The 26,541-nt window shown below is 38.3% G+C and overlaps 1 protein-coding gene across 2 annotated transcripts in view; it reads left to right on the forward strand.

The window, feature by feature from the left end:
• The window catches only part of LOC139312246 (contactin-4-like), a 248,694-nt gene that overhangs the window by 133,052 nt on the left and 89,101 nt on the right, over positions 1-26,541 (forward strand). For both annotated transcript variants that reach the window (XM_070936863.1, XM_070936862.1), the window contains 3 exons: positions 629-765; positions 3,891-4,020; positions 16,998-17,148. In XM_070936863.1, the coding sequence (XP_070792964.1) occupies positions 629-765; positions 3,891-4,020; positions 16,998-17,148 (418 nt within the window). The remainder of the gene's footprint in view (positions 1-628; positions 766-3,890; positions 4,021-16,997; positions 17,149-26,541) is intronic.

The following is a 26,541-nucleotide window of genomic DNA, read 5'->3' on the forward strand; positions in this document are numbered from 1 at the left end:
AGTTATCTATAGAAATAATTGACATATATAACATTAATAAAGCTAGCCAAGTGTTTATTGGTTTATTAGATTTGATTTTTTTCCTTAAGTATTTCAGAGATTCTACTTTATTGCATTATTAGAAATATCATTATAGGTTATTACATTAATTGGTCATATAGATATACCCATGAAAGCCAGTTTGGGACATTAGTTAAGGCACTAGGCTAGAAACCAGGAGAATGTGAGTTCTAGTCCCAACTTGGGCGCAAAGCCAGCTGGGTGACCCTGGGCCAGTCATTCACTGTTAGCCCTAGGAAGAGAGCAACGGTAAGCTACTTTTAAAATCTTGCCAATAAAACTGCAGAGACTTGTTCAGCCAGTTACCAGGCATCAAAGCTGATATACCCAGGTTAAACAATTCCACGACATCATTGCAGTCTTCATGCTCAACATCTTTAATGTATAGAAGTGACCAAAGTCAATTTTAGATTATATCTAATCTCTTCATGGAAACGGCAATCTTAAACCCACATTTCTATTTTTTTAAAAAAAGAAAAGCATCCATTGGAATAGATTTATTTGTGAGATCATGGCAGAGAAGAAATAAATGTTACTCAGATAAATATCCCTGTACTCCTTCTTACAGCTCCTCCCAGCTGGAATCAGAAAATAAGTGATATTCAGGTGGCTATAGAAGAAAGTATCTACTGGGAATGTAAGGCAAATGGCAGACCAAAGCCTTCTTATAGCTGGCTGAAGGATGGTGAACTTCTTCTACCTCAGGTACAAGCAATCTTCCAAATATTGATGCTCTGAGGTTGGGGATTAACTTGCAAGGATTTGTTTTCAACATTACTGAAAAATAGAAACAGCAGAAACCATACAGTCTTAAGGTTCCATCTGTCCCACTGCAGACTTCTTGTCATGCTGAGTGAATGTCACAAGATCACCTTGAACTTTCTGTATAGTTAAAACAATGTCATTCAAGTCATACTTTTCAAAAGGCAAGAATCGCCCTAGAGCACCTAATTTTCAACCAATGTTCAGCGAATGTTAGGTATTTAAGTGCCATTTTCTCCCTTTGACAAACATTTCACAGAATCAATTGGAACTGAGAAGCTGTGGGATTCCTTTCCAGGGCATATTTGCTTTGAGGAGAAGAAAGATATATAAAATGGCTGCACATTTTTCAGTTGCTGGAATGCCACAGGCAAACCAAAATATCGCCTGGAACAAAACCTCTGTTAAGTGCTAACTGTGAAAAACAAAAATGGGAATATAGCTATTCAGGCTATAAACCTCCTTTTTTTCTTTTCTGTTTTTTAGTATGTAAGTTTTAATTGAACTTTATGGAATGTAAACAAGCTCTCTAGTCTGTATCTGTTTCACTTCTATGGACCTCTGCTGACAGGGCCAATGAGGAAATTGACCTACCATTAGCAGTGTCACACAGAACTATCTAAGGATTAATGGGCTATAGAAAGAAAGGAAAAGATTTCATCAGCACCTCTCCATTCCTAATCTCACCAAAGGAGATCATTCCAGCCCTTGATTGTCTCAATTTTAAAGGCAAAAACTAAGCAAAGTGCTAATCTCTCTCACCTGCACGTTGCCTAGATTCAATCAAATAAAGACTGCACAACACTAAATTTCAATTCCACCTGTGAGAAGGAGCCCAACATCTTTTAAAGATTATATTTGTTACATGTTATGATTTGCTAAAATGCACACACGTTCCTATTGTGTAGAGAAGCACTCTGCTGCTTTTATTGTTGTTGTTTTTGGTATTGTGAGTTCTTTATCCTTAGGCTGAACCCCTGATTACCCATTCTTTTGTGCCATGTGCTAATGTGACTTTCTTCATGCTGATCACTAGCAGATGATTCTGAACTTAAACCACATTAAACTAAAGAAGGATTTACTTTATGGGACGTGGTGGCTCAACGGCTAAGACAGTGAGCTTGACAATCGAATGGTTGGCAGTTCAGTGGTTCGAATCCCTACTGCCGCATAACGGGTGATCTCCCATTACTTGTACCAGCTTCTGCCAACCTAGCAGTTCAAAAGCACATAAAATGCAAGTAGAAAAATAGGGACCACCTTTGGTGGGAAGGTAACAGCGTTCTGTGCACCTTTGGCATTTAGTCATGCCAGCCACATGGCCACGGAGACGTCTTCGGACAGCGCTGGCTCTTAGGCTTTGAAACAGAGATGAGCACCGCCCCCTAGAGTCGGTAATGACTAGCACATATGTGTGAGGGGAACCTTTACCTTTAAGGATTATTAAAAGGTTATGATTTATATAAGAGGTCTTCAAACTTGGCAGCTTTAAGACTTGTGGACCGCTGGAGAATTCTGGGAGTTGAAGTCCACAAATCTTAAAGCTGCCAAGTTTGAAAGCCTCTGATTTATATCTGTGGGGTATAACAGTTTTAATCTAGTGGGGTGCATACAGTTGTTTTGCCCCACTGAACATGATTATTTTTCCATTAACCTTCAAGGGAACAGAAAGTTGAATTTCTAAAAAACATGTCAGGCCAAGTGAGTCCATAGCATGCCATAGGAGCACCGTAGTTTTAGATTCAGATTAATGGGCTTCAAAGAATTATTAATCGAAATAGTTCAGATGCCCAATCACTGAGAACAAGAAAAAACTTTGGTATTAATTACAATTCCGTATTGCTTTTCCCTTTTAACATGATTTGAATTTTGTTAGCAAAGATTCCATCATACTGATTATTTATGAATTTATTAATTAATTAATTAATTAATTAACTATTTATTTATGAATTTGTTATGAATTTCTTTTGTTTTTCAACCTTAGTATTGACAAATGACACACCTACCTGTGTGACATTTAAAGTAATTGTCAGGGTTCCAAGTAACACACCCAACAAAAGAAAACTCCGAGGCTTGAAATTCCTCAAAGCTACATTTTATTAGTGATGTCATATTGGCACATCTGGGAAAACCTGAATCTGAAAGCTTCCAGGTTTTCAAGTCTGTTCTGTCCCCGTCCCCACACACACACAAACAGCCAGCCGGGGGTTAAAGAATTACTTGGCACACACCAGGTTCATTATCAGGAACTTGGCAGCAATACGATAACCGTCTGCCAAGTGCTTTACTTCAAGAAGAGGGAGTTTTCCTCCACCAGATAAACACCGACAAATACACACAGTTTTCAAAAACAGTCCAGCTCAAACAGAAACCTTCAGCAGATTCAGGCGTTGTACAAAGTGACTAGCCAGAAGTTTGCTTTGTCCGTCACAGAGTCTAAATGGCCACCACACTCTCTTATATAGCCTGTGGGGTGTGGTCCAGTGACTCAGCTTAATCCCTGGCACGCCTCCTCATTTGCTGCAAACGTTTATCTTGCCTTCGTTGGCGTGGATCCAGGAACAACATATCACCTCGCTGTCATCGGAGACACCTGGCTCCTGGCCAATCTCCTCTCCCTTGGCAGACACCTGAGGCATAGCCAGAGAGGAGGGGCCTGGAGAGGGAGGCCTGGCCAGCTCCTCTCCTTCATGTTCGGAGCCTTCTTCCTCCGATAAGATGGGCTCAGGGATCGGAGCCACAACAAAGTCCCTGCCCAACACCTACAAGTCCATCTCATAGCCCAATCAAACATCGTTCCAACTGGAGATGCCACCCAGTTCCAGTCTTCCAGGTGCAGGGAAGTTGTCCTTGACTTCTTGAGAAAACAATGTTATTATGACTATATATCACCCATAGTCCATGCAATCACCCCTCCCAGTTTCCCACAGTAGTAAACGTGGCAGGTCTGAAGGCCTAATACAAAAGATGGCTTCTAGGCCTGACATTAATGTCATTGCAGGAATATATAAATTCTGAAGGACATTTTTTTTTTTTACATTTATGTTATTCATTTAACTATTTTGCAGGAAAGACTTCAAATAGAACATGGAACACTTACCATTCCCAGCGTGAATCTCTCCGACACTGGCATGTATCAGTGTGTGGCAGAAAATAGATACGGAGTCATCTATGTCAGCGCAGAACTGAGCGTAATTGGTGGGCTCCTTTTACTTAAAAGCTATTGAAAAATTTCTATTGCCTTAAATTGTTTTATTGCCTCTAATGAAGTTGTTAATTAATGTGATATTAATTAAATTCCAGAAAAGTTGATCCAAAGCATTTTCTGAAAGTTAGTGGGAACGATTGCTCCTATATGTAAAATGTTTTATGTCATATTTTACTACTATTTATTCTTACAACAATAATTTGCTTCTTTGCAATGAAAGAAGTTTTCCCGTATATTATCTAACATAAAGATAGACATGTTGTGGGGTCCACTGCATGTAAACACAGATACAAACCCAGATGCAAAACCAGTTTTAGAACATATCATGCAGACGTTTGATTAATGTGATACACGTATCTATAATTCCCACTTTTCTATTTTATTTGTTTTTTTTGCTTGTCTTTTTTGTTTGTAGTTTTTATGGAATTTCTTTCTTTGTTTCTTTGTTTCTTTCTCTTTCTTTCTTTTTTATTTTTTTCTTTCTTTTTGCATTTTGTATTTTTTTTATTCCTTACTGTAAAACTTTCTAATAACTCAATAATAAAAGATTTGAATTGATTATATTTGATTTACTTAAACACAGTTTGATTGCTCCCCATGTATAGCAATAATCAGTCTCTTCTGCTGCATTCATAAACACAATTTTAATATTAAATTATAGATACAGTGACAACTTTTAGAGGTGCTTAAGAGTTGCATGTAGCCTTGTAGTCTCAGTTCTACCTTTACGTGATTACTGAAGCCTGAGTTGAGTGTAGCATTTATCTGGATAGCAGTAATTCTGTGATGGATTATTAAAGGACTGGAATAAAACCTCAACAGATTCTGGTGAGGAGTCAATTGCCACTTTAGTGGATTTATCTAATTCAGCAAGATCTTTTTTATCTAATTTATTTAATTAGGCAAGGATAAGATCTTTTCTTACAACCCTGGTGGATCTGTTTTATGTACTTTGGAGTACCAAACAAGAATTACTGTAATTTTCTATTTGCAGATTTGTTTGCAATATTTATCCTGCTATAGCTAGAGCTATAACTATAATAACTATAACTAGAGCTATTAGCTATAGCTAATGATGCTGGAGGATGGGAGGGGGACTGTAAGAATTAGAAGGATAAGCAAAAATGGACCAACGTGGGTAAAGTTTGATAACAGAATTGCTTCTCTGCCCACTTCAGATATGATCCATAAAAGGGGTACCTCCCTCTATTCCCTAAAGTGGCTTGACTTTTTTCACATTTCTTTGTGAATCCCCAAAAATAGTCGTGCTGCGTTAAGAGTCAGGGTGACTTTATTGAATTTATTCCTTAAAGTAACAGCATCTCTTCATTTCCTGACACAAGTTGTGCTATTTTAAGGAATAGCAGAGAGGCTCTGTTGTCATACAGCATCCAAAGCTTCTTAGGTGACAATTTCTTCCAAATGGTTTTTGAAGCCTTCAGAGCCTGTCAGGTCTTTTAGAAGGCTTTAGTGCAGTGATGGCGAACCTTTTGGGATTGGAGTGGTCAAAATTCAGAAAATGCTAACTTCTTGTATTTTTGTTCTTTGGTAACTCAAACAGGGACAGTAGTTGTGGTCTAGTGTGGGTAAATGCTGGTGTGTCAACCTTTGACCTGTTTGTCATAGACTCGCAATCACTGCTTAGTGCCATATCAAAAGCACTATTATATAAACACATAATATGTACATTTTATGTACATTTTATGTATTTGGCCACACAGAATCTACCTACCAGTTTTTTAAGAATCATTTGAGAAAATGGTTGCTAATATTATAACTTCAGATCAACACAAAACATCTGAGCCCACTGGCTCAAACTGCAACCTCATTTTATTAATTTTATCCTTTTTTTGCTTTTACACCTAACATTTGTGAAATATAGTTGTGTTACCGTGAGAAACCTATTAGGTGAAACAAACCTAAGGTTCAATAAAAGGCCACCATATAAATATCACACACAGAACAGCCCAAAGCACACAGAGAAATTCCCTGAGGATGAGTTGCAGTATAAGTCTGAAAGCTCGGAAGACAAATCCAAATAGTCCCGATGACTGATCCATATTGGATCCTTCAATAAAAATGAATCCTTCATTTTTAAAACAGTGAATAAAGTTTTGATTAGATTGTTATATGTTTGAAAAAAGAATGTTCAGCAACAAAACTTTTATCTGCTCAGAAGATTTAAAATATTTTCTAGGCAGAATTTTATTTCTTGCTCATTTAAAAAAATAGATAAATGGATGTTTTCCGGGAGAAACACATCTTTCCACTTCTTCAGGAAGAAAGAGCAATAGAGTTCAGCAAAATAGGATCCATAGTGGAAAGTTTTATCTCATATAAGATTATTTCATATAAAAGGAATCTAAAGAAAACTCTGGATGCCTCTAAAATCCATTAAGTTACCCCAGGGAGTTCTCATTTAGCAACCACAATTGCAAGTGGCAACTCCTATGCTAAATGAAGTGGTCACTAAGTGCAAAATCACATTGTCCCAACTGTTGTTTTCCTTTTCTCCATTGCTAGACCCCTTGGACAGCACAGGGATAGCTGGCTCAAAACTGACAAGACTAATCATTTCACACCTTTAGCTTTTATTTTCCTCCTAACCATTTCCCCACCCTTTTGAATGCTCACCCTAGCACTGGGATAATTAACAAGAAAGAAAATTGTATTTGTTTTTACATTCATTGAAGAGGAAGGGATTATAAAAGAGTATGTGGGCACACAATGGGGGATACCCATCGAAAGCAATGTGTTGGTGTTGGTACAGTCTATGCCTGCTTACTCTCTTGTAATCCCTTCTTATCAAATATCCCTGTTCTGGAGGCGGGGGGAAGGATCAAGCACAAGAGAGATTGCCTATAAAAATTGCTTTTTTTTTTAATTATTCCTTCACTCCAAGGAGAGAGATTAGAGAAAAAATGGATTAGAAGAGAGTAAGCAATCAGAGAATGAAGAGGACACTAGACTGTTTGCATACTCATGTTTGCATACTCAGCACACTTATGGCTGCCAGTGCCAGCCCTTTTGATGGGTATTTCTTCTAGTGGGCCTTCTTCCTCTCTTTTAAGCTCTTCTTGTCCAATCTCTTTTTCTGCAGGGGGTGGGGGAAGCATTTTATGTACATTTTATGTATTTGGCCACACAGAATCTACCTACCAGTTTTTTAAGAATCATTTGAGAAAATGGTTGCTAATATTATAACTTCAGATCAACACAAAACATCTGAGCCCACTGGCTCAATCTGCAACCTCATTTTATTAATTTGATCCTTTTTTTGCTTTTATACCTAACATTTGTGAAATATAGTTGTGTTACTGTGAGAAACCTATTAGGTGGGGGAAACAAAGATCAGACACAGGATAATTTGTACTGACTCTAATGATAATCATGTGACTAAGAGATAGCTCCGTTGTAACTTTGAACAATCAATGAATGAGACTGTGTGTAAGTGAGGATTACCTGTAGTATATTATTGTATAGTATACTTACAGCAGAGGCGGGTTCCAAATCCCATCGCTACTGGTTCGCTCGTGCTTGCGTACTCGTGCGTGTGGCGCTTCTGCGCATGCACAGAAGCATCTGGGTGGGTGGGCGGAGCCTCCCGCCACTACCGGTTCACCCAATTCGGTGCGAACCAGTAGCAACCCACCACTGACTTACAGAAATACAAATTATGTATAATGTAAAAGTGTTCAATTTTGTCTTGTGTTAAATTGTTTATAGTACCTATAAAAAGTTTTGCCTAAGCATAAAGACCTAACAATGAAAATAAGAACAATATTTCTACATTTATTGCTACAAAGGAAACATGAGGTCACGAAGGTCTCGATCCGAGGGAGACCACTGTACCTCAGATAGCCGGATGTGAGTCCCTTTTTGTGAAGTGGGGTCGTGGGGCGCAGATGGGTCTGTTGATCACGTACCTGGCTCCCTGCCGCGTGGCAACGACCCTGCCCGAGCTCCTCAATGTTATAGCCGAGGTGGCGGCTGATACCCCCAGACTTGTGGTCATGGGGGATTTCAACTTGCCATCCATCGGTGAAACATCTGAGGTAGCTCGGGAGTTCATGGCTTCCATGACGGCCATGGACCTGACCCAAGTAATTCACGGCCCTACTCATATGGGGGGACACACTCTGGACTTAGTTTTTATCTCTGGTCAGTGGTTGAGTGGTCTTGATATAGGGGATGTAGATATTGAACCCTTGTCATGGTCTGACCACTCGCTCCTTCGACTTGACTTTCTGACCGCTGTACCCCGTCGCAGGGAGGCGGAACCGACCAGGTGGTTCCGCCCCAGGCGCCTGATGGACCCTGATAGGTTCCAGATGGAGCTTGGGCCATTTCCTGAGACTCTAGCTCATGACTCGGCTGATGACCTGGTGGCCGCCTGGGATAGGGCGGCTGCCGGGGCTTTGGACCGGGTTGTGCCTTTGCAGCCTCTGACCCGGCGCCGAACTCACTTAGCTCCCTGGTTTTCCGAGGAGCTGAGGGAGATGAAGCACCGGAAAAGACGCCTAGAGAGCGGTTGGAGGGCCAGTCGTTCCGAGTCTGACTTGACACTGGTAAGGTCTCATATTAAGACCTACCTAGTGGTGATAAAAGCAGCGAAATCTAGCTATTTTGCCGCTCTTATCGTGTCATCAGATAACCGCCCAGCCGCCCTGTTTAGGGTGACCCGCTCCCTCCTCCATCTGGGAGCGCGGGAGGACCCCTTGCAGGGCCGAGCTGAGGATTTTGTACAGTATCTGGATGATAAAATAACTCAGATTCGGGAAGACTTGGCCACCGACTGGGTTAGTTCAGACGAGATGACTGAGGCAGGCCTTGAGAGTGTTTTCTGGGAGGAGTTCGATCCTGTGGCTCCCGAGGACGTGGACAGGATCTTGGGACAGCTGAACGCAACCACATGTTTATTGGACCCGTGTCCCTCCTGGTTGGTGCTGGCTTCCCGGGAGGTTACACGAGGCTGGCTCCAGGGGATTATTAACGCTTCTTTGAGCAAGGGTGTTCTGCCGGCCGCCTTGAAAGAGGCGGTGGTGAGGCCTCTCCTCAAGAAGCCATCCCTTGATCCGGCTATTTTGGCTAACTATCGTCCAGTCTCCAACCTTCGCTTTATTGCGAAGGTTGTTGAGAGTGTGGTGGCGCGACAGCTTCCCCAGTACCTGGATGAAGCTGTCTATCTGGATCCGCTCCAGTCCGGTTTCAGACCTGGGTACAGCACGGAAACGGCATTGGTCGCGTTGGTGGATGATCTCTGGAGGGCCCGGGATAGGGGTTATTCCTCTATCCTGGTCCTATTAGACCTCTCAGCGGCTTTTGATACCATCGACCATGGTATCATGTTGCGCCGGCTGGAGGGACTGGGAGTGGGGGGGCACCGTTCTGCGGTGGTTCTCCTCCTATCTCTCCGACCGGTCGCAATCTGTGTTGACAGGGGGGCAGCGGTCGACCCCGAAGTGCCTTGTTTGTGGGGTGCCGCAAGGGTCGGTCCTCTCGCCCCTCCTGTTCAACATTTATGTGAAGCCGCTGGGTGAGATCATCCGTGGTTTTGGGGTGGAGTTCCATCAGTACGCTGATGATACTCAGCTGTACATCTCCACCCCAGACCATCCCAATGATGCCTTGGAAGTGATGTCCCAGTGCCTGGAGGCCGTGCGGGTCTGGATGGGGAGAAACAGGCTTCGACTCAACCCTTCCAAGACCGAGTGGCTGTGGCTGCCGGCGTCCCGGTATAGCCAGCTGACGCCATCGCTGGTTATTGGGGGCGAATCATTAGCCCCCACGGAGAGGGCCCGCAACTTGGGTGTCCTCCTGGATGCGCGGCTGTCTTTAGAAGGGCATATGACAGCCGTGGCCAGGGGGGCTTTTTGTCAGGTTCGCCTGATACGCCAGTTGCGCCCCTTTCTGGACCGGGACTCCCTACGCACGGTCACTCAAGCACTCGTCACTTCTCGTCTGGACTATTGTAACGCTCTCTACATGGGGCTCCCCTTGGGGTGCACCCGGAGGCTCCAACTGGTGCAGAATGCGGCTGCGCGGGGGATTATGGGAGCGACGGGGCGCTCCCATGTGACTTCTCTCCTGCGCGAGCTGCATTGGCTTCCGGTGGACTTCCGGGTGCGCTTCAAGGTGTTGGTGATCACCTTTAAAGCGCTCCATGGCTTAGGGCCAGGGTACTTACGGGATCGCCTTCTGCCACCAATAGCCTCCCACCGGCCAGTTTGCTCCCACAGAGAGGGCCTCCTCAGGGTGCCATCGGCCAGACAATGCCGGCTGACGACCCCCAGGAGGAGAGCCTTCTCTGTGGTGGCACCTACCCTATGGAACAATCTACCCCCAGAGATACGAGTGATCTCCGACCTCCGGATTTTTCGTCGGGCCCTAAAAACTTATTTTTTTCAGCTAGCCGGTCTGTCCTGATTTTAGGGTTAGTTTTAAAAATTTTAATATTTATTTTAATTGACAAGTTTTAAATTATGGGCCAAATTTATAAATTATTTTAACTTTATTTTTAACTGTGATGTTTGTATAGATGTTTTTTATCTGGCTGTTCACCGCCCTGAGTCCGAAAGGAGAAGGGCGGTATAGAAATTCAAATAAATAAATAAATAAATAAATAAATAAATAAATAAATAAATAAATAAAAAATAAATAAATAAATAAATAAATAAATAAATAAATAAATAATAAATGATATACATAACAGTTCTTAATTAGTTGAAAGCAAATAAACATACTAGAATGAGTGGATAAAATGCACAATATTTTTCCAGATATCCATGTTAAAGAAATCAATCTTGTAGGAAACCTTAAGGAGGATAAGATAAGACTGTATAATCAGATCAGTGCAACTACAGAGCTGCAGTAGCTAGATCTCGCTATGATCCAATTATTTAAGATGTATACTAACTTGAAAAGGATAGGTCGTTCTCATCTGATCTCAGACTTTCCCAACTTGATGTAGTTTTTGCTTAGAAAACAAAATCAGGAAATGAAATGTATTCAAACACTGGGGGGGGGGGAGAGTTTCACATATTAATGGTATTTTGAAAGGGAAATTGTCAAGAAGAAGAGGTTTCTATTTAAAAAAAAACTCAACAGCTCTAAAGGTAATTTCATTTTGATGTATATTCATAGGCAAATATTCCTTTGAAAAAGATATGGCTTTCAAAGCACAATCAATTTGGGCAACTAGCTCTTTATTTTTCTCTGTTGTGCGCAAGCTATTAAAGTCCCAGATATAATGATTGTAACTATAGTTTTTGATAAAATGTAACTTAAGGGAAAAAACATTAAAAAGCAGTCAATAATCCTTTACCTTCTTTAGCAACCATTTGCAAACACAATGGAATTTATATAAAAAAAATCATTTTCCAACCAATGCTTATGATGAAATTTCATGAACCTGACACCAGATTGTAAGTAATTCTGGCATAGCTGCCCAAGAGAACTTTATCTAAATGAAATGGCAGGAATAGTACATAGACACCCCACTCTAAGCGGTTTACAGAGCCAGTATATTGCCCCCAACAATCTGGATCCTCATTTTAGTGACCTCGAAAAAATGGAAGGCTGAGTCAACCTTGAGCCTGTAAGGAATCGAACTCCCTCCCTCTCTCCCTCCCTCCCTCTCTCCTATTTCATTTAGCAACAAAGTTGCTGGAATGGACAATGATTGCTAAATGAAGAGAAGGTACATAGGTTCTTTATATAATGAGAGGGACCTGAAAATATTTTTCCCATACAGATCAATCTTTTGTTATAAAAGGAGATGTATCTTTAGGGAATTATTTTAAAATAAAATAATCATTCAACAAAATTATGTGCACATTTGTCAAATAAGATATATCCTGTATTGCATAACAAAGTAAAGGGAAATTGGAGCCTAATTATATTTTGTTAGGAGATATCCATAATTATTATTTGATATTTGAGCCACTGGCAATCTAAAAACCTTAGTTCTTGACAAACAACATGCTGAGAATGTCCATATATTCTCCATATATCCAAATCTTACTATGGACATTTCTTTTAAAGTCAGTGATTTGGTAGACTGCTCAGTACTAAATTGTCTGAATAGTTTCCATCTTACATTCATCTTTTTCCAGGATTTTATGAAATCCCAGTGGCTTACAAATACTTATGATTCTCACTAGAGTACCATGCATTGGAATAGAGGTAGTCTTCGACTTGCAACAGTTTGTTTAGTAACCAGTCAAAGTTACAACGGCACTGAAAAAAGTTATTTATGACTGTTTTTCACACGATCATTGCAGCATCCTTATAGTCACATGATCAAAATTCAGATGCTTCGCAACTGACTCATGTTTATGATGGTTGCAGTGTCCCAGGTTCATATCAAGGGTGAAATGCTCCCGGTTCGGATCGGATCACCCGATCCGGTAGCGATGGAGGCGGGTGGTTCGGAGAACCAGTAGCAAAAATCCCTGCCCCCTCCCATGTCCAGCTGAGCCACACAATCATCAGAGGCTTTTTTTTTACTTTTAAAAGCATTTTTTCTACAACCTCTTCAGGCAAAAAATGCTTTTAAAAGTAAAAAAAAAAAAAGCCTCTGATGATCGCGTGGCTCAGCTGGGATCGTCAAAGGCTTTTAAAAGAAAAAAAAACTTTTTTCTTTAAATGCCTCTTGACGATCCCAGGTGAGTTGCCTGATCCGCAGAGGCTTTTTAAAAAAGCCTCTGCCAATCAGGCAACTCAGCTGGGATCGTCAGAGCCTTTTGAAAGCATTTTTTTACAACCTCTTCGCCGAAGAGGTTGTAGAAAAAATGGTTTTAAAAGTTAAAAAAAAATTGGCCATGCCCACCCTGTCACATTACCCCCCCCCCCCACCAAGCCACACCCACAGAACCAGTAGTAACAAATTTTAGATTTCACCACTGGTTCATATAATCACCTTTTGCTACCTTCTATCAAGAAAAGTCAATGGGGAAGCCAGATTCACTTTACAATCATATTACTAACTTAAGAACTTCAGTAATTCACGTAACAACAGTGGCAAGAAAGACTGTAAAGTGGGGCAAAACTCACTTAACAACTGTCTCACTTAGCAGTAGAAATTCTGGGCTCAATTGTAGTCATAAATTGAGGACTACCTGTGTCTCATTTAAAGAATTCCTTTTGAAGCAGAGTCTTGGAAATAACATTCAAGTTTTTATATGATGCTAAAGGTGTATTCTTGAGATAACAAGAACTATTTTTTTATTAGAAAACTAAGCATGAAAAACTTATTCTAAAAGCTCTAGATAGGTCTATCAGTTTAAATCTTTTCAAAACGCAACATCTCCATGCAATATCAATATTGTCCTAGCTTTGCAAATTATGTCTGCCGCAAAAGGAAAGTAGTTGCTAAGGAACAAACATGCCAGAAGGAGAGCCATTCTAAAGAAAATATAGTACTGATTGGCTAGTTGCAGAGAAGGTATCTCCCCTTATTCAGCAAAATGAACGTAAGTTTGCATCTTGTTTCTACAGGGAGATTTACAACTGTTTGTAGTTACAAACGTTCAAAGTTACAACGGCACTGAAAAAAGTTACTTATTACCATTCTTCACAGTTACAACCTTTGTAGCATCCCCATGGTCATGTGATCAAAATTCAAATGCTTTACAACTGGTTCATACTTACAACCATTACTACGTCCCAAGGTCTTGTGATCCCCTTTTACGATCTTTTAACAAGCAAAGTCAATGGGGAAGTCAGATTCACTTAACAACTGTGCTTCTAACGTAACAACTGCAGTGATTCACTTAACAACTGTGGCAAGAAAGATAAAATGGGGCAAAATTCGCTTAATAAATGTTTCACTTAACAACAGAAATTTGGGGTTCAATTGTGGTCGTAGGTCGAGGACTACCTATGTTAATTTGTGGGGGGAGGTATTTGGACTTGTAGAGAGCACATGAATTTAATTCTACTGAGGCCAATAAAGGTTTGAGGAACATTTTGCCAGCCTCCCCTCATTGGAAAGAGAATTCTGTTCCCATCTATTAATACCTCCAAGTATCAAAAGTATAAATTGAAGGAACTGTTTATAGAGCCTTGGTGGCGCAGCAGACTAAACTGCTGTTAAGTAGCACCAGCTGCCTGCAATTACTGCAAGTTCAAATCTCACCAGGCTCAAGGTTGACTCAGCCTTCCATCTTTTCGAGGTAGGTAAAATGAGGACCCGGATTGTGGGGGCAATAAGCTGACTTTGTATAAAAAAGAACACCACTTAGGGGGGCCTGAAAGCCCTACTAAGCAGGTATATACAAAAGTATGAAGGCTATTGCTTAATGCATTGTAAGCCGCCCTAAGTCTCCGGAGAAGGACGGCATATAAATCGAACCAATAAATAAATAAATACATACATACATACATACATACATACATACATACATACATACATACTGAAGGGCTGCTTTGCATCTGTGTTACTGTTCTAAAATGTTCTATAATAACATTTTTCTAGAAGACAGGCCTTTTTGGATTTGGTTCAGTTTGATTTTTATTTTTTTGCCAGATGCTGAATTAAGTGGCATTCTATATTAGGAAATCATTTTTAAGTGTTTTAATCCTTGGTTATTGAGTCATGGTATAAAGCTCCCTGAAATATATTTCCATCTTGCAAAAAAAAAAAAAAAAAAAAACACCACTCCCTGAAATGATTAGATGACCTGACATTATTAAATATTAAACATAAAGTTCTATAGTGAAAGCACAGCAGGGAAAAAAGACTATTATATTTAGAAGATTTTTAATTAGCACATACAACAATATACTCTACTTCACTTTGAATGAAGTAACTACAGTCTCTCTGGTAATACTGGTGTCTGCCTTTTTCCTAATACAGAAAGAAAGAAAAAAGCCTTAATTGTAATTCTTTTATATGATATCTTTCTGTCTCCTCATTCACAACATTATTCACAGCTCTTATCTTTGCCACTTGATGTTCAGGCATAATGTCTTCCAATCTCCTAAGTGATTCTGTGATGGTGTGATGGATCACTTATACTGTGAGCCTGTAAATCTGATGGAAAACATCCTTGAACTCATGTTTTTCAGTGGCTGCTTAAATCATTATTACTACTCAAAGCTAGACCAGTTTTCCCTCGCTAGATGCTTGATATGACAAACGTTCATTTGCCATTGTGGACCCTGCAGCTATTGAAGAAAAGTTGGCTCATATTACATCAGGGGAAATACACAATAGATCTCCTACTAATCACCTAGAAACAAATTACGGAGAAAAGGTTTTCTCCAGGTCTGCTTTAAATCCTCAACCCCAGAAGCTACCCAACTCATTTATTGCCTCTTTAGGAGCTAAGCTACTGTGCAGTCAGCTTCTGAAAAATCAGTTTTTGGATAGGAGAAAGCAGTGAACAATTTCCCTTTCTCCATCTCAACAAAATATCTGGTTTTGAAGGGAAAAATGCTTCCTATGGGCGTAATAAATAATTGTTAATTTGTGAAATCATATTTAGATATAAAAGTGAATAAGATGGCACAATACAGTCATTAACTGGATATGGGAAAAGGGCCATATAGAGGTATAGAATTCGTATATATTTAAAAAGGGAATGTGCAAGATTTAATAATACTAGATGAATCACATTTTAGTCCTAGGGGTGGCTGTGGGTTGAGGGTTTAAAAAATGAAGATGCAGGCAGAACTGGGCAACCAAAGCCTCAGGCCTTTTAAATATGCATCACAAGCATGTAAAAAGGGTCATTATGTAGTCCGTCTGCCATTTTGTTTTTGTTTTTCTTTTTAACCTTTCTGCAGATGTTCCTGTTCAGTCCTATAGTGTATCACAGTATCTTATTTAATAATAGTTCTTTGTGAAATGCATTAAGACAATGCCTTAGTTGCAGATTTGAAAGTCTAAACTATATTCACAGTAAGTAGCCATTCACAATTAGTACTGGTTCGTTCATTCATAGATGTTATTTGTCACCTTCTAATCTGTAGCTTTATTTGCAAGGATGGAGGCAGAGCACAGAGATTAGATTAGATTAGATAAAATTAGAACAGAACAGAACAGAACAGAGCTTGCAGATCTTCTAGTCCAACCCCCTGCTTAGGCAGGAAACCCTATACCATTTCAAACAAATGGTTATCCAATCTCTTCTTAAAAGCATCCAGTGTTGGAGAATTCACAACTTCTGGAGGCAAGTTGTTCCACTGATTAATTGTTCTAACTGTCAGGAAATTTCTCCTTGGTTCTAAGTTGCTTCTCTCCTTGATTAGTTTTCACCCATTGCTTCTTGTCCTACCATCAGGTGCTTGGGACAATAGCTTGACTGACTCCCTCTTCTTTGTGGCAGCCCCTGAGATATTGGAACACTGCTATCATGTCACCCCTAATCCTTCTTTTCATCAAACTAGACATACCCAGTTCCAGCAACCGTTCTTTATATGTTAAGATATGAATTGCCTCTGTGAAAAAAAAATGTTTTGTGAAGATGTGGGCTGATATGAAAGTTCTGGCTGCATTATTTCATTTGTGATAGTTACTTTACATACACAAGTTATTACTTAAAGTTATGGTCATGAGCAACCATGAAGGTCATGAAATTCCTAGGGAACCACATCCAATGTTTAGTATCACTGAAATTAACATGTAGAAAGCATTGTTTTCCATCCAATATTTAATTGGTGCAAGATTACAATTCTTTCCAGTGATTACCCAGAACACAATGTTCATTGTCCTAGCCGATTTGTCAGCCTCTGGAATAGCTTTTCAGGAATACAGAGAATGTACCAGACAAATCAGTTAATGAAAACTGATGTCCCACTTCTTTTATTTATCTCTTTGAACTGTGGTTTGGGGCTATTCTGCAGGTTAATTATGTAAACCAATAATTATACATTCTGAGAGAATTCAGAATAAATTCAACATTTGTTTCAGGACAATTTGATGGCAGTTTTCATTAATTCTGAGTTCTCTGTTATCTTTCAGCTGTGGGTCCAGATTTCTCCAAAACCTTCTTAAAAAAAATAACTTTTGTTAAAGTTGGTAGTGATGCAACCATTGAATGCAAGCCTAAAGCTTCTCCAAGGCCAACTTTTACTTGGAAGAAAGGAAAAGAGATCATAAAGGAAAGTGAGAGGTAATGTATGAAAATACAACTTGTGTTGCTATTGAGATTTGTGTGCCCTTCCTTGAAATTTGGCTTGAAAAAAAAGAGTAATCAGGAAGTAGTATTCAACTTGTAGATAAAACAAACAAACTTACACAGAGTATGTTGTTTCATTCTTCAGTTTTTTTGAAGATCACTATTTTTACTGGAAATCATTTCATAAATTATCAGAATACAATCTCTCTGAAACTGCAGCTACTTTTCATTATTATTCAGCTTTCTAAAATTAATTATTGAGTAACATATTATAAAGAAATGATTGGCAGCTATAAAGTCCGGCAATCGTACTCCAAAATCAATCAAAATCTTTCAGATAATTCTTTATAATGTGCATAAAGAAATAAATATACTAGATGTAAATGTTTCTTAAAGGGATTCCTTTTTCTCTCAGGACCACTTTTAACTTTTAAAAACTATGGAAGACCCCAAAAGAGCATTTGTTTGTAGGAATTATGTTAATTGAAATTTATCAAAATTGTATCAAAATTGATGTCAAGTGCGAAAGATCAGGTCCATGGGTGAAGGTCCAATTAAACTGATTTACGCCTATCCACAGGAATATTTTCAATTAATGGTTAGCACCTGCTAGGAGTTAGATAAGGGTCAACAGAATTCAGGGGGGCGGGGACTTGTGGCTATGTTGAGATACTAGGCTGATCCCTCTTTTAACTTCGCCCTCAGGTTCTGCCAATCCTTATCCTACAGTTGCATCCACTGCCACTATTGCTTTTTACGATTGTCTGATAGAATTTTAATATTTTATTATTTTTCAAAATAGGCTGCCAATTAATTGTGATTTCATGAGAAATCACAATTTGAGAAAGTCTTGGAGGACTCACAGGGGTTTAGGACCACAATTTAAGTAGCAATGAATTAAATAATGCCAAAAATACCGTACCCTCAACATGTTTCATAACTGCCCTGGAAAGCAACTATTTCTATTCATGTTTCATATAATATGTAAATTTATTTAATAAATTTTGTCTACCTGAGATACTTCTTCAGGAATTCTAGAACTTGCTGAACTATGTTATGTATATTAATATATTATTATTATTTGAGAGAATAGAGTATAATGTTGAATTATTACATAGTTATACATTATAGCTACATAAAGGGATGTGGTGGCTCAGTGGCTAAGACGCTGACCTTGTCGATCAAAAGGTCAGCAATTCAGTGGTTCGAATCCCTAGCGCCGTATAACGGGGTGAGCTCCCATTATTTGTCCCAGCTTCTGCCAACCTAGCAGTTCGAAAGTACGTAAAAAATACAAATAGAAAAATAGGAACCACCTTTGGTGGGAAGGTAACAATGTTCCGTGCATCTTTCACATTTAGTCATGCCAGCCACATGACCACGGAGACGTCTTCGGACAGTGCTGGCTCTTCGGCTTTGAAACAGAGATGAGCAGTGCCCCCTAGAGTCGGGAATGACTAGCATATATGTGCGAGGGGAACCTTTACCTTTACCTTATAGCTACATATTAACAAATTAAAAATATTATATATAAATCTGTCTGGTACCCAGTTTAAAATTTGAAAAACAAGATGTTCTCCCAATCTATGTAGCTTTTAGGAGAAAAATAATAGATCTTTAATAGCACCACTTTTATTTAGGAATAATAGTCATGATGGTCACAATCATGTAGGCAAAGTTGCACAACTATTATTAATAGATTAATGGCCTCACTATTCCATTCCACTGCACAGCCAGATAAGATAAATTTGTGCATTAATTATTTAATGACCCCATGGATAATTAAATGTATACTCGATCTTCAATCTAAAAAGTTTTAAAAAGTTAGAGAAAAGCTTAGTGAAAGATAAGCATCTGTACAGATTTTCTAAATGCAAAGAGTATTGAGGTCAAACAAATGGGGAGGGTGTTCCCTTTGTCTTAGGCAATCCGTGCCCCATGGTTCATTTTTTCAGAGATACTTTGAAACAGAAAAACCGAATGACCAGAATGAGTGGATTGCTGTTGTGTAATTCAGCCTCTCACCTTCAATCTAATCATCTTCCTCTGGTTCATTGTTTGATATACATAAAAACACATTGCCATTAGTATTTTGTTTGCTGTTTAGAGCTGATCATGCTAGCCATCATGTCCTAGAGGTGAGAAAAAGTATTGAAAAGTGTCATAGAAACAATGTGACTCTGAAAACGTTGATGAAGATTCTCAGTCATCCAGGTAGAGTTGTCTGTAAGTTGAATCATGGCAACTGGAGAGGCCTAGAGATGTACAGAATTTCATTATTCAATGAAAACATCTCAGTGATTTGCCTGGAATATTAGCAGTACAGTGTCATATTTGAACTGAGTGTCTAGACAAAATAATAACATTAATTTTATGGTGCATCTGGCTCTTCTTTTCTAGAAGCTGCCAAAGATAGCAAAATAGAATCAGGTCTGATCAATACTTTCTCAACATATTGAGATTATCTTGCATAGATAGATGATAGATAGAGATGGATGGATGGATGGATGGATGGATGGATGGATGGATGGATGACTTTAGATTTTGGATTATTTTCATGAAGTAGAATTACTGTTTCTTATAAAATATCTAAAGGTATCTCTTAATGGTACTTGAAAGCTATACTTTTGCATGAAGAATTTTGCCCTGGAGTACAGTTACACAATTGTGCTCATTAAAGATACTTCATCACCATAATAATAGAAATGGTCTCCAAGAAAAGTAAGTGCCATCAATACTGCAGAAAGTAAATTATTTAATGCTAGGAAACAGATCTACATATATTATAACTCAGAACTTTGCTTCTAGAAATAAAGAGTAATTATTCATAAGGATTGATTTAAACCTTAGTCTCAGTTGCTGGATGTTTAGCCTTTACTTTCTTCATTTTCTCAATAATTTCATTAGGTATTATACAATACAAGTAAAACTTATACAACTACAAAATAAACAAATATTATATGCAGAAAAAGAAGATAAAAATAAAAACATAGAAAAGAAAATAAATCTCCCCCTTCAGCTCCAGCAACATTAAGACCATATAACTAACTCTTAAAATAAAGCCAAACATCTCCTCATTTTATATCTTCTTCAGTTTCTATAAACCCATCCTCTATAACCCCATTAAGGAAACTTTCCAAAGCCAACACATATCATCCTCTTGCTGTATATTCCAAAAAATACAAATCTTTAAACTCATTGTTAAAACTGTTAAAACTGTTAAAACTGTTTTTTTTAAAAAAGGATTGAAAGACATTTAACCAGTGGTTGCCCCCGGTTCGCACCGGTTCTATAGAACCGGTGGGAGGCTCCACCCACCAACCCCAACGTCATCAGAACGCTTCTGCACATGCGTGCGCAGCCCCATTGCGATCCAGTAGTAAAGGTAAATAGAACCCACCCCTGCATTTAATCTAGTGAATACAATAAAACTTTCCAGTCTTAAGGTTCTTAATGTTTAAAGAAAGCCAGAAAATATAAACATAAATCCAAAGTGATTAAGAAATTAGCCAGTTCCATACAGTCGACATTAGCAACTATGAGCACGATGGAATACTGCGACTCTCAGCTAATCGCAAACTGACCGTAAAACAAGTTGCAAGTTTGACCTAATTCATTATTTTTCTTTCAACTCTCTAGTCTTTCAACTTTCTAAATACTCAGGTACTGTTAAAATATTTTAAAATATAAACTAGAGGTAACGTCAGTTTCTTTATATATTTAACAATATTTTATACTACCCTAATCAAATCTGAATGGTTAAAAGTAAAGTCATTGTTACCTTCTATAAAACTTCAGACCCGCTGACTGATATTAATTGGCTAAAAATGCTTTGTTACTATCAACTCAGATCAAGTGTTGCCTTATAATTGAGTATTATAAAAATAATATAATTTAATATAACATAATGATATAAAAATAATACTGGAAACCCCTGTTCTAACCAATTCTGTTTCAGACAAAAGATCATTGTACAATGCAGGTGGGTGGGAAAAAATTGTCTTTATTTTCAGACTATCTCATTATGTGTTATTTGATACTAAATCTTTTCTCGTTACTGTGATTCATTTCTTTTCTCCACATATCACTTAGTTTTCACTGAGCCCAAGAGTTTACCATTAATTATCTCCTTTCCTGTCAAAATCATTGTGCCATTTTTCTAAAGCAAGAAACGTTTTAAACACACAAAGAATCTGATGTGGCCTTCTATTCTAACAAAATATATTCTCTTTAATAAAATATTTTTTCACATTATTGCTCTTTTGTAGTTAGTAGTTTTACGATCTTCGCCTTGCACAATATGTGGTGGGTTTTTTTTTTTTCAATTCTTTCTTAAAATTAAAGATAACAGAATTATCAGAGACTGATGGTATAAGCAGGTTTAGAGGGGCTTCTGGAAAAATTCAAAGGGCTGAAGCAAATCACACTTCGGGAGTGAAAATGTTCCATAAAATGGGCACTACAGCATAGAAGACCTGCCTGCTGAGATTAACCAAGTGTAGCTTCATAGCAGATGGGATTTGTAGCAGGCCTCTTCTGCTGGATCTGATGGGCTTTCTTTCTTTTTTTATGGCATGGTTTTTATATTTTTGTATTTTTATTCTTACATTTTATGTACAAGTAGTCCTTGATTTATGATCACAACTGACCCAAAATTTCTGTTGCTAAGAAAGACAGTTGTTAAGTGAGCTTTTCCCCATTTATGACCTTTCTTCCACAGATATTAAGTGATATGAAGTTAGTAACATAGTTGTTAAGTGAATTGGGCTTCCCCATTGACTTTGCTTGTCACAAGGTTGCAAAATGACCCCAGAACACTGCAAGCATAATCAATAAATGCATGCCAGTTGCCAAGCTTCCAAATTTGATTAGTTGTCCATGGAGATGCTGCAAATAATCATAAGTGTGAAAAACACTGGTCACTTTTTTTGCCATTGTAACTTCAGTCATTAAACAAATGGTTGTAAGTTGAGGATTGCCTGTATATACAGTATTATATATATATATATATATATATATATATATATATATATATATATATATATATATATATATATATATATATATATGTCTTTGGTTATTCAGGTCTTCTCCCACGTAAAATTGGAAGTGTCTTGGCGACGTTTCGACGAAGTCTCATTCGTCATCTTCAGGCTGGTGTTCTCGGCTTCGTGCTCCTTTTAAGGCGTCGTCAACTTAGTTTACGTAGGTAAAACCTGGCTAGAAAGAATATGCACATAAAAGCCTACGAAAAAGAAAAAGACACATTGTACCTTTACAGGGGGAATATCTGAGAAGTGGGTGTGGCTCACTGACGACACCTTAAAAGGCAGAAATAGCTATCTGAGTCTCCCAGAGAGCAACACAGAGTTGCAGTTTGTCAACAGAAAAAAAGCCCTGAAGCTTGTGAATGAGATTTCACACAACCAGAGCTGCAGAACAACTTAGTTTACGTAGGTAAAACCTGGCTAGAAAGAATATGCACATAAAAGCCTACGAAAAAGAAAAAGACATATATAGATATACATATATACATACATATATATATATTAGTTTATCACATAATATTGTATAGTATAATATATATTAATTGTTTTATGTTATATAATAATATTTTATATTTTGGATCATATTTTTGTTAGGATGGGGTTTTTTTATTCTCAGATGTAGAATTGGCTAGATGAAAGGAAAACATGGTATTCTTATATGTCCTTTACATTTGAAATCTATAGCAATGAAGATAATTGCATATTGAGTTTCAAACTACTTTGGAGGGATTTGGGATAGTGAGGATGGGAATGTTGCTTCCATCCGCACCATTCAAAGTGGTAATCAGTGGAGAAAAAATTAGCTAGGTTGCCTATTTTGATTTTATTGGAATTCTTTACATGCTATTCTTACCCTCCCTTTTCCTCTTACACTCTGTTTTATGTTTAGAGACTTGGCTTCATAGCTTTAATGATAATATTTCTCATGGAGATTTTTTCCACCTGCAAAAAAAATGGCCTCACTTTATTTTAGGTTGGCACAAAGTTTATATATTTCTAGGTTGGAAGGTCCAAAACACGTTTCTTTGTATTTTCCTACAATTAAAGATATAAATTCTTGATACAATTTTGCAGCTGGACAGAATAGAATTATCAAGAGGTTGGTGGCAGGCTACCCTAGTGATCCATACTGGTTGTAGGTATGATATGTTATGCTCAGGGAAATTTAGATAAGGCTCAAAGCAAAAGGATGGGGAAACTTTATTTTTGTTTTGTTTACCCTCTTTTGAATTTTTAAAATCCAGGGTGGAGAAAGTATGGCTTTGTAGTTGTTGCTGAACGGCACATCCCAGTATCACTTGCAATTATTAGGTGGATTGGCTAAAAAATGGAATGCTCAGCAACATCTAAAAGGCCACATCTTTCATTTACATATATTAATATATAATACAAAGTTCAAATTAATGTTGGAATATTAGATTCACACAAGGGATTTCTTCTCTTAAAACATATGGCTTTGTCACTGTACATCTCCACCCCGGGCCATCCCAACGATGCTCTTGAAGTGATGTCCCAGTGCCTGGAGGCCGTGCGGATCTGGATGGGGAGTAACAGGCTCCGACTCAACCCTTCCAAGACCGAGTGGCTGTGGCTTCCGGCGTCCCGATATAGCCAGCTGGTACCATCGCTGGCTATTGGGGGCGAGTTATTGGCCCCCACGGATAGGGCTCGCAACTTGGGCGTCCTCCTGGATGCACGGCTGTCTTTAGAAGAGCATATGACGGCCGTGGCCAGGGGGGCTTTTTATCAGGTCCGCCTGATTCGCCAGTTGCGTCCCTTTCTGGATCGGGATTCCTTACGCACAGTCACTCAGGCACTCGTCACTTCCCGCCTGGACTACTGTAATGCTCTCTACATAGGGCTCCCCTTGAGGAGTACCCGGAGGCTCCAACTGGTGCAGAATGCGGCCGCGCGGGGGATTATGGGAGCGAGGGGTCGCTCCCATGTGACACCTCTCCTGCGTGAGCTGCATTGGCTTCCAGTGGTCTTCCGGGTGCGCTTCAAGGTGTTGGTTACCACCTTTAAAGCGCTCCATGGCATAGGACCTGGGTACTTGCGGGACCGCCTTCTGCCGCCGATAGCCTCCCACCGTCCAGTACGCTCCCACAGAGAGGGACTCCTCAGGGTGCCGTCGGCCAGGCAATGTCGGCTGGCGACCCCCAGGGGGAGGGCCTTCTCTGTGGCAGCCCCCACCCTCTGGAACGATTTGCCCCCGGAGATAAGAAGGATATCGGATCTTCGGGTCTTTTGCCGAGCCCTGAAAACTCTTCTTTTCCAGCAAGCAGGGCTGGCGTGAACCCCGCCCCCCTTTTTTAGTTTTTAATGGTTATTAATTGTTTAGTTTTAATTTGTTAATGGGTTTTAATTCACACTGTTTTAATTCGGGCCAAAGTATATAATTCTTTTAATTAATTTTAAATTTTGTATTGTTATGTATTTTAGTTTTGGCTGTGCACCGCCCTGAGTCCACTAGGAGAAGGGCGGTATATAAATTGAATAAATAATAATAATAATAAATGTAAGGACTAGGTTCACTGTGTTTGAAGAATCTGAAGAGCTAAAGCAAGATATGAGACACTAGAAAACCAAATCTCACCTCCCCATGGAGAAAACATCAGGTATCAAAAAGAAAAAGATCTAGGTTTCCAGTGTAAGCTGTCCTTTTTTTTTTATTTGAAAAGTTTTTATTTTATAAACAAGCATACATACAATATATAATCAATCAATCAGTGTATCATCTGAATACATCTTTTTTCTTCTTACTCCTCCAGTATTTATCATATCTTGATATTATCATTTCATTTGTTGTAACATTTCCCCCACATTTACTTTTATATTTGTACCTTTATCTATTCAACAATTTTATCCCAACTCAAGCCTCCCCCCCTCCCCACCCACCCACCCCCCGCCTTCCCAGAGCAAAAACAGGGTATAACATTTAACAAGCAAAAGCTAAAATATACTAACCTACTACAAAGTTTAAAACTCCCACACACTCTTTAACTCCTCTTTTACAAATTCATCAACCTCCCTTTTGTAAATTCTCAAAATCAATTGGGTTAAATTCTTTCTTCCTGAATATAAAATCCTTTTTCTTGGTATGTAATCCAATAACTTTAACAATATTACAAGCATTACAAACACTGATAAATTTCATTTTCATCCCTCAAACACCTTTCTTTTTCAACATTGCTCCCTAATAAGATTCTAAATTAAACATTTATCGTCTTTATTCCTTCATAAACCAATTATCAATTTCTAACTATTCAACATTAAAAATTCTAAATTAAACATTTTAAAACTTTAAACATTTTATCACCTATACCTTTTAAAATAGTATAATCTTATATTAAACATTTTAAAAACCTCTTAATGCATCAATAAGACCCTCTTAATTCATTTCTCAAAATATAAATTTCAAAACCTTCAGGAAACTATCCCTTAAATTTTTAATTAACCATTTCTATATTTTTTCCAGTCCTTCTTCCTCAATCAACATTACTCCCTAATAAAGTTCTAAATTAGACATTTATCCTCTTTAATCCTTCATAAAATTAAACATTTTAAAACTTTAAACATTTTATCTCATATACCTTTTTAAAATACTATTATCTTATTTTAAACATTTTAAAAATCTCTTAATACATCAATAAGACATTAAATCATTTCTCAAAATATAAATTTCAAGCCCTTCAGAAAGGTATCCCTCAAATGTTTAATTAGCCATTTTAATACTTCAATAACTCTTAAAAAGCTATCATTTTACCTCGATAACTCTTAAAAAACTATCATTTTTTATATCCAAAACCAATTGTAATAACACACTTTCTTTATATTATTATCTTAGAATAAACTTTAAACATACAAATATTAAGCTTCTCAACCTATTGCCAAAATCCTCCCCCAAAAAGATTAATCTTCAGTTCTTCCCTTCTTTCTGTATTTTTTCCAGTCTTTTTTCTTCGATAATTCTTTCTTCTTCAGCATTGCTCCTCCTCCTGCTTTTATTTTCGAAAATTTTAAAATTTGGATTTGAGGTTGATGTCTCTTTGAAAGTTTTTGTCTTTTTAAAGTTATTTCATTTAATTTAAAAACCCCATAAATCTCTCTCAAGTCCTCCTGATTAAACTCTTCCAGATTCCTTTGCTTTCCCCTCTTGGTCTGGAAAGCATCCTTTTTATCCAAAGTCACATTAAACTGGATTTCTGCCCCATCTTCTTCCAACAGCTCACTACTGTCTAACAAGCCTTGAAGCGATACTATATTCTCCTTTGTCTCCATGTTTTGAGTCAAAACAGTTTCCTCTTCCTGAGACCTTTCATCAAAAAAACCTTTAAGA

Source organism: Pituophis catenifer, unplaced genomic scaffold (genome assembly GCF_029215685.1).
Source record: "Pituophis catenifer annectens isolate HBS135680 unplaced genomic scaffold, rPitCat1.0.hap2 SCAF_2, whole genome shotgun sequence".
Classification (NCBI taxonomy): Eukaryota; Metazoa; Chordata; class Lepidosauria; order Squamata; family Colubridae; genus Pituophis; species Pituophis catenifer.